At 33.0% G+C, this 9,036-nt stretch overlaps 1 protein-coding gene across 3 annotated transcripts; it reads left to right on the top strand.

Moving 5' to 3' along the window:
• LOC105135488 (uncharacterized) lies at positions 1–2,966 on the top strand. 3 transcript variants are annotated; one of them, XM_011040373.1, is made up of 5 exons: positions 7–318; positions 472–551; positions 736–811; positions 1,470–2,418; positions 2,466–2,572. In XM_011040373.1, exons 2-5 carry the CDS (start codon positions 513–515, stop codon positions 2,479–2,481), a joined length of 1,080 nt encoding a protein of 359 aa, XP_011038675.1. In that variant the 5' UTR covers positions 7–318; positions 472–512; the 3' UTR covers positions 2,482–2,572. The 3 variants fall into 3 exon arrangements, with proteins under 3 accessions (XP_011038674.1, XP_011038675.1, XP_011038676.1); XM_011040374.1 differs by having other exon boundaries at positions 8–318; positions 2,493–2,590; XM_011040372.1 differs by having other exon boundaries at positions 1–318; positions 1,470–2,966.
• The last annotated feature ends 6,070 nt before the right edge of the window (positions 2,967–9,036 follow it).

The raw sequence follows: 9,036 nt of genomic DNA, 5'->3' as shown, positions 1-9,036 counted from the left end.
TTCAGTATTTAACGTTAAATCACATCACCTCGGATTTCACAGAGCAGAGCATCCCGTCCTCCTCCTTATTTCTCTCTCTCCCACTTCTCTCCCTGCTACGCGGCCATATGTTTCATGTCCCGATTCTGACTTTTATTCCCTCCCGCGCCTACTTTATCTTCTCTTTTTCGCTTTGCTTGTCCTGGCATTGTTTGTTTTGGTTTCTGTGTTCTTTGGTTGTTCCTTTAAATTTTTCTGAAGTCTGAAGAAGCTAAAACAGTGCCCATGTGCTTTTCTTTTGTTTGCTTTTGAGAACTGGAAGAAGAGAAGGAAAAGAGAGTAAGAAATGAAGAATCTATATTCTCTTACCATCTTTTTATCTATAATTGGTTGTGTAACTTGAACCTGTGTTAACCACCAACGCTCACTAGCTTATATAGATGGATGATGCGTGACTAACTTTTTCTACTTTATTTCTTCCCCCTTTTTTAGCTGAGTGTTTTGAGCCTCTTTCATTACAAAACACTGAAGAGATGACCAAAGAAGATGACTTTAAGCTCCTCAAGATCCAGGTCTCTCTCTCCCGCCCTCTCTTTCTTTCCTAGCCACATTCTCTGTGTCCTTTCTTAAAGTCCCACCTTTTCATTGTATTTTTTTATATCTGTTGGTAAAGTTTGGTAGTGGCCTCTTTTTCTCTAGCACCTGTCTTCTTGTTTTTGTTGTTTGCTTACTTCTTTTCTTCTTTTTTTTGTACAGACTTGTGTTCTCAAAGTGAACATACACTGTGATGGTTGTAAGCAGAAAGTAAAGAAACACCTTCAGAGGATTGAAGGTGCTCAGCTTCTTGTCATCATTTCTATACTATATTATAATGTTCTTGCCTTTTCCTTCTTGATGTGGGATTTTGAATTGCTTTGCTTGCTCTTTGTCATTTTTATAGTGCAGCAGAGTTTCTTGTAGTTTTTTATTTTGCTGCTATTAATTGGTAGCAAAAGAGGAGTGGTTTTGCTCTTGTATAATAGTTTGAATTCCAGTTGAAAACCAGAGCACGATGAATGGATGAAATGAGAATTAAAAAAATTATCCTTCAAATTTTCCCAGGGACAAGCCAGAACACTTGTGCTGTTACATTTCCCATGTCATGAATAAATTTATGATCTCCATTTTGTGACTTTGTTGATTTTCCTTGCGTCGAGCTACTAATTAATTTTCTCTGACCCATTTTTTTTAAAATGGAAATAATTACGGAGTCAAAATGTAAAATCTCTGCATAAAGAGCATACTATGTAATGATCGGTTATCAGAATTGACGAAATTTATCTTCATTCGAGGACTGATCATTCTACTAGCCAGTGATTTTGAGATATTTGTACTGTAGAAAGATAATGTGTCTTAGATTTATATGTCAAAAATAAAACCCGACTTATATTTGGTGATCAATTTCTTCAGGCTTTTATTTATTTAAGTTTTCTGAAACCGTTTTGTTACAGGAGTTTACCAAGTAAACATAGATGCCGAGCAACAAAAAGTCACAGTTTCAGGTACTGTAGATACCGCAACTTTGATCAAGAAACTAGTCAGAGCTGGGAAACATGCTGAGGTTTGGTCCCAAAAGTCCAATCAAAAACAAAATAACAACTGCATCAAAGATGACAAGAGCAATAAAAGTCAAAAGCAAGGCTTGGTCAAGGGCCTCGAGGCCTTCAAGAACCAGCAGAAATTCCCTGCATTCAGCTCTGACGAAGATGATGACTATCTTGATGATGAAGAAGATGATGATGGGGATGACCTCGGATTTCTTGGACCTAGTCAACTGGGTCTTCTCAGGCAGCATATCATGGATGCAAACAAAGCAAAGAAAGGTATCGGTGCCATTCCTCCAGCTTCTAACAATGGTAATGAAATGAAAAATCTTGTAAATGGGAATGCTGGAAAGAAAGGAAACCCAAATCAAAATATGGGAATGAAGGTCAATCCAGGGGGGATAGATCAGAAAACCATGGCAGCATTGCAAATGAAAAACGCTCAATTAGGTGGTGGAAACATCAGTGCTGGGGAGGGCCAAAGGGGAAATGACACTAGCACCGTGATGAACCTTGCTGGTTTTCGTGGAAATGATGCTAATGTCAGCAATGCAGCAGCTGCTATTGCTGCATTAGGAGGTAATCCCAACGGTCTAGGGTTGCAAGTTCAATCCAATAATATCGGGCATCAAGGACCTTCTGCAGCAGCGGGATTTCCGACTGGTGGATATCCCACAGGTCAGTACCCATCATCCATGCTGATGAACATGACTGCAAAAAACCATCCAGCATCAATGATGATGAACATGCAAAACAGGAATGGCATGCAACAACCCCAGATGATGTATCACAGGTCTCCCTATAATCCACCGAACACTGGTTATTGCTACAACCCTGACCCTCAGCTATCTCAACCGTACGCTGACCCTCAGCTATCTCAACCGTACGCTGACCCTCAGCTAGCTCACCCCTTCGCTGACCCTCAGCTAGCTCACCCCTACGCTGACCCTCAGCTAGCTCACCCCTACGCTGAACAACCTAATTATAATGGTGATTGCTCTGCTGCAGCATCAACAGAAATGTTCAGTGATGAGAGCACTAGCAGCTGTTCCATAATGTAATGAAAGCATGTAGAAAGAGTAAAAAACGAATGGTGTGCTGACTTGAATAAATGTAATGTTTAGGGGAGTTGGTTGCTCTCGTCAGTATTCTCCGGTGGTGTGGTCTGGAGGAACAGGTCGGATTGAGATTTGAGATGCAGGATGACTCTGTAGTTAGTTCTGAATCTTCTTTTTTTTAGCAGTGTATCGTTTAGTCGTTAAGATGTTTGTTTCTAAATTAGTCGAGCTCTCTCTTGTTCTTTTATTTGTTTGAATGGTTTGTGGATTGTGTAAGCCGCGCTACCAGCGAGTAAATAAACAAAAGGGAGTGAATTATTGAGTAAAATATAAATGTTGGTGTATAGCTTTGAGGAGCATTGTCAAATTCTGAGTGCCTTTAAATTTCCCCCATGACAGCCAAGGTGACGTTGGGCACTGTATATAGTACAAGCGACACGATGGCCCCGTTTGCGGAGACCAGTGGGAAGAAGAACAGCTGGGTTGACAAATGCATCTCGCGTCACGTGCAAAGCATGCATAATGTGGTTTAGCCGACACGACTGCTACAAGGTATGGTTAACACTGGAAAGTGGAAACCCTAAAATAGTTGGCCCTGATTCACTAACACCATTTTCCTCTATGGTGATAGCCGCTGATATTACGTGTTTTATGATATAAAAAAGTATTTTAATATATTATCAAACAAACTATTTTCTTAAAATTATTTTAAAAATATTATTATTTTGAAACACTTTTATCATTAAAATGTGTGTTTAGTATGATTGTAATTACTTTTTAAATAGCCTTTTGTTCTATGTAACACCTTTATCATTAAAATGTGTGTTTAGTATGATTGTAATTATTTTTTAAATAGCTTTTTGTTTTATGTTAATAATTTTTTTTTAAAAAAATTATTTTTAATATTAATATATTAAAATAATTTAAAAATAATAAAAATATACTAATTTAAAGATAAAATAAAAATAAAAAAAATTAAATTTTTTAAAAATATTTTTAAAATATAAAAACAAAGTCAAGTAAGACTTTAAATACAACAAGCAGGCCGACGTGGGCCAATTTATTGCTCTGATCCAAAACAATCAACCAGAAAGAACGGGACCAGCTCATTATTAAAAGGAGGATGTCACTAGCTGTGCGGCCATTGATTCAGAGCTGCAAGAAGGATCTCGCAAGCAAAAATTTCGCACGCCAATAGTTGTTGGGCTGCTTATATGTTTTAAAAAATATTTTTATTTTTTATTTTTCCACTTCGAATTAATATTTTTTAATATGTTAATACTAAAATTAAGGTTTAAAAAATAATAAAAATATTATTTTGATATGTTTTTAAGCTAATAGTAATTTAAAAAGTGACCGTACAAACACCCTCAACTTATATCTTAGGGAAATAATTGAGTGGGAAGGGAAGCAGGGTGGAACACATTTCACTCGTGTATCAAATAACTCTCTTAAGAGAGAGGAAGTTCGATGGATTTGGATTCCAACTCTTTCAATGCATGTATTCATGGAAGCCTATAAATTTAAATAATTACATTAAATAACGATGTTCTACCTGCTTGTATCTCGAACATCTAAAAAGGACACTTTAAATACACACTTCAAAATTAATTCTTTGAAGCTGGTAAGATTAGCAAGCAATCCCTTTAAACAGATGCCTAAATGATCAATCATGATTACTTAGAAGTTCAACTTATTATTACTTGTCAAATGTAAGTTAATTTTGTTTGTTCGAACCAGCACCACGGAAACAATGATTCAAGCGTGCATCACCATGTAAAGAAGTGGGAAGGACTTACAAGAGCGTCTAGAATTGAAGCCATTACTTGTCAAGTGTAAGTTAATGCACTGAGAAGGAATGTTGTGGACAGTAAAAGGCAGACAACGTGACTGAACGAAAACGAAAATAGGTTATAGGACAAGGTGCATTTGTGGAAGGGAGAACACAAAAATTAAACCTAAGAAGAAAGACATGCATTTGTAAATGAAAACATCCCCCTTAACACCAACAAGGCGCAGACAATCATAGGCTCTGCGCAGGGGGGCTGATTAACTACTGGAAGTATATCACTATCTGCAGCAATGGCGCAATCTATAGTTAAATTGATCACGTATATGTTATAATAACATGCAGATAGGTAATTATGGGTGGGGTGCTTGTTTTGTTAGAGAGCTAAGGGAGAGGAAGTTTTATTTCGCCATCGGTCCATCATATGCTTTGCGCAGGGGGGGTGAAAGTGGCCGCAGAATTGATGAGGCCACCACTACAAAACCCACTGTCACCAAGCCCGGTACCACGGACATCGCTCACAGAATCAATGAAGGTTACGACTTACAAGGACTCGGGCTTGCCCCAGCAGTCCAACTTCCTTTTATTTATTTTAAGAATATATTTGATTTTATGTTTAAAAATATTTTTTAATTTTTTGTTTGATATTGTTTTAAGAATATATTTGATTTTATGTTTAACAATATTTTTTAATTTTTTTTTATATTAATATTTTTTTAAATATTTTTATATAATTTCAGCAGTTCTGATATCAAAAATAAAAATAAAATAAATATTATTTTAATATATTTCTAAATAAAAAATACATTAAAAATTAATTACTATCACATGCACTCTTACCATAGTGGAGTTGAATTTCCTTATAAAATTTATCGTGGGCGCCCATTGAGAGATGCCTCACGTCTGAGTGGTATAAAATTTGGACCCTAAGCATCATATTTAATATTGAGCACGTTTAATTAATATTATTTTATTCTCTATGTTTTCTTTCTCATCAATCTTTACATAATATCTAATCATTGTTCAAAACAAAAAAAAATACAATAAAGAAAAATTAAATTATCAAACGGCCCCCGCTTGATAATATTCCCGGTTCCTCTCATTAATTTATCATTATCTATCTAACTTTCGTAGATAATTTTGTATCCACGCCATTTAAATAAGATTCATTTTGCCTTCATTCATTTTGCCTTCATTTAAAAAAACAGAGAGCAAAAAGGGGTAGATAATGCCGAGCCGAGCATGTAATGGTCACTCTCACACCACTCAAGCCAAGTGGTTTACACGTCGGAGATCACTTGGCCGAGCTGATTAATTATACAGGAGGAAACCTCGAAAGTGAAAGCCCTCTTATTTTCATGACTTGCTACGTTTCTTGGATGGGGAAGACAACCCTGCAAGAGATTATATGACTGTTCGTTTTTGTATTTGTTTTAAATTAATATATTTTTTATTTTTTAAAATATTTTAATGTGTTGATATTAAAAATAATTTTTAAAAAATAAAAAATTATTTTAATATATTTTTAAATAAAAATACTTTAAAATAACAACTATCATCACATTTATAAACATCCTAGTTTAAATATAATTGTTAAAGTTTTTAAATATCTTATTTGTTTTTGTGTTATCCAACCCAATTATCATTCAGCAGGACAACTCTGGCACCTGTAATCCAGCATCCTTTTGTTTTAACAGAGTGGGTTGAATTTCCTTATAAAATTTCTCGTGTACGTGCGCCCATTGCAGAGATGCCTCACGTCAGATTGGTATAAAATATGGGCCCTAAGCTTCACATTGATGTGTCCGGGCTTATATAATCTATGACCAAGGAAAAACTAACTTGGTATTATCAAACGGCCCCGCTTGATAATATTCCTAGTACTCTCATTAATTTATATTATCTAACTAACTTGGTTGATAATTTTGTTTCCGCGCGATTTATATAAGACGAGATGGTACGATTTTATGATGTTGGGGGTTTATAAAATAAATATATTTAATAATATTATAATTATAAAATAATATTAGATAATTAATAGAAATTAAAGATATAATTGAGCTAATATTTTATAATAGAAAAATAAAGTTATGATGGTGATATAAAATTTAGAGACTGAACAAAATTATTTGTAACAATACATGGTATTTTGTGAGGAAATATACAATATTTTCGTCACATGATTTATTTTTTAATAAAAAATAAAAAAAATTATATAATTAAATTCTCTATCAACTTAATATTAAAAAAAATCAACAGAAATAATTTAAAAAAAACCCATGAAAAAAAAACATTGTAGTAATTGAAAATATCTTGTGAGAAAAAATATAATATTTTTTCTAATAAAATCAACAGAAATAATTTTAGAAAGGATCATAAAAAAATCTTTAGAGAAATATTATAGCAATCTATAGTGTTTTGTGAGGAAAACAACAATACTTTCCATATATGATTTAGTTTTATTATAATTATAATTTTTAACCAATTCAATATTAAAAAAAAAATCACAAAGATAATATTGAAAAAAATCATATGAAAAAACATTACAGCAATTCACAGTGTTTAAAAAAAATTACAAATCTAAATTCTCAATTAGCTCAATATTTAAAAAATAAAATCAATGAAGGATAGTTTTTGAAAAAAAATAAAATAAAAAACATAAAAAAATAGGGATAAAAAACCATGCTAGAAACACTGTAATAATTCACAATGTTTTGTGATGGAAACTACAATATTTCTCCATATGATTTAACCTTATTTGTGATGACTTATAATTATAATTTTTAACCAGTTTAATATTAAAAAAATAAAATAAAAATTATAAAAATTATAAAAAAAACCATATAAAAAGATGGTATAACAATATACAGTGTTTTGTAAATAAATGTATAGTATTTTCCCCATATGATTAAAATTTATTACAAAGTTAAATTATAACCAATTTAACATTAAAAAAAAAACATCAAAGAAACTGGAAAAAAACTATGTGAGAAAAAACTATATCAATCTATAGTGTTTTCCGAGGAAAATTATAGTATTTTCCACATATAATTTAACCTTATTTATATTTACTTGTAATTGTAATTCATAACCAATAGACTTTGTTTATTTTTGTGTTTCAAAATCATTTTAAAAAAATTAATTTTTATTTTATTTTTTATTTACTTCAAACTAATATGTTTTTAATTTTTTCAAGTCATTTTGACACGCTGACATTAAAAATAAATTTTTAAAAATAAAAAAAATATTATTGACATATGTTTTGGTATGGAAAGCTAATTGAAAAATAAACGCAACCATATTAATAAAAAAAAGTGCAAAAAAAAAGAAAAAAAGAAGAAGAAAAGTGCAAAAAAGAAAAAAAAAGTGAAAAAAATAACGAAAAGGTGCAAAACTAAAATAGGAAATATTCTATAAATTACTGTTGTAATGAGATTCACCCAGCTTATTTCTTAATTTATTCTGCCTTCATTCATTAAAAAAAACAGAGAGAGGAAAAGGTTGGTAGATAATGCCGAGCCGAGCATGTAATGGTCACTCTCACACCACTCAAGCCAAGTGGTTTACACGTCGGAGATCACTTGGCCGAGCTGATTAATTGTACAGGAGGAAACCTCGAAAGTGAAAGCCCTCTTATTTTCTTGACTAGCCATGTTTCTTGGACGGCGGAGACAACCCCGCAAAGAAGTCCGAGGCTTTAAATGTAATCGTTGAACTTTCTAATGGAATCTGTGGTTCTTCTATTCATCATATGGGAATTTTTTTCATAACTGGCATTCTGACATATGAGGACAGGCCGCGTACTTAATAAATTATTGATACGAAAATACTTTTTTCCCAGCTAGCCCATTTACTATTCATTTTCCACCATAATTTATTATTCAATATTGCCCCTTTGTAATCTAAAAGTCAAAATTCATTAATAAAACGAATCGAAAAAAAGTAAAGGAAAGTAGATTCGAATTCTACATGGAGAGATTTGATTCATCCTAAATTTTTTAATTTAAAATGAAAGAATTTGCTTCGAGTGTTAAGAGTAGCCTTTTCGTACTCACAGCAAAATAAAGACTCGGTAAGTGGCAACCAAGGAATCATCAGCATGATAAATCCTGCCTTCACTAGTGAACTCATAATTAATTTGAAATTACAAGGCTAAGCATGATGTAACGGGAACAGTGCATTTGTCATGTCAATATTTTTCTTTTCACTCTTGAATTATCCAAATTGTAAGGCAAAGGAGAACAGGCTTAATTCTCATTTAAATACTGAAGAACTGTCACGCTCATTTCAGAGCGTCAGGGCTCACGTCAAGTCCAACAGTAGGTGGAAGACTTGGTGGTGATATGATAGTCTCTTTGTCGCACTCATTTTCAGCTGTGTTTATACTGTACAGAGGAAAAAGGCCTCAATCATTGAACCATTCTCGAGATAAAAAATAAATGGTCTCATGATGAGATTTTTCTAACATGCTATGTGGCCTATATTCATCGATGCTGTATAGCGAGGGGGGATGATATCCACTTAAATTTTAAATCTTACATGATAGAGGAGACCATAGCAAAATTGGTAGGTGGGATATCCCAATTACCTCCTCCTCCTCCTCTTTTTCACTTCAAAAGGACTGACA

The sequence above is a fragment of the Populus euphratica genome, unplaced genomic scaffold (assembly GCF_000495115.2).
Source record: "Populus euphratica unplaced genomic scaffold, PopEup_1.0 scaffold123.1, whole genome shotgun sequence".
Taxonomy (NCBI): Eukaryota; Viridiplantae; Streptophyta; class Magnoliopsida; order Malpighiales; family Salicaceae; genus Populus; species Populus euphratica.
The sequence above is the reverse complement of the archived record's forward strand: the minus strand, read 5'-3'. Positions and strand labels throughout refer to the sequence as shown.

What these genes read in the sequence shown, in the direction of transcription:
- LOC105135488 (XM_011040372.1), top strand. Translation starts at nt 513, where the DNA reads ATGACCAAAGAAGATGACTTTAAGCTCCTCAAGATCCAG. An exon ending in TTAAGCTCCTCAAGATCCAG is followed by an intron (nt 552 to 735) that starts GTCTCTCTCTCC and finishes TTTTTTGTACAG; the next exon opens with ACTTGTGTTCTCAAAGTGAA. An exon ending in ACACCTTCAGAGGATTGAAG is followed by an intron (nt 812 to 1,469) that starts GTGCTCAGCTTC and finishes GTTTTGTTACAG; the next exon opens with GAGTTTACCAAGTAAACATA.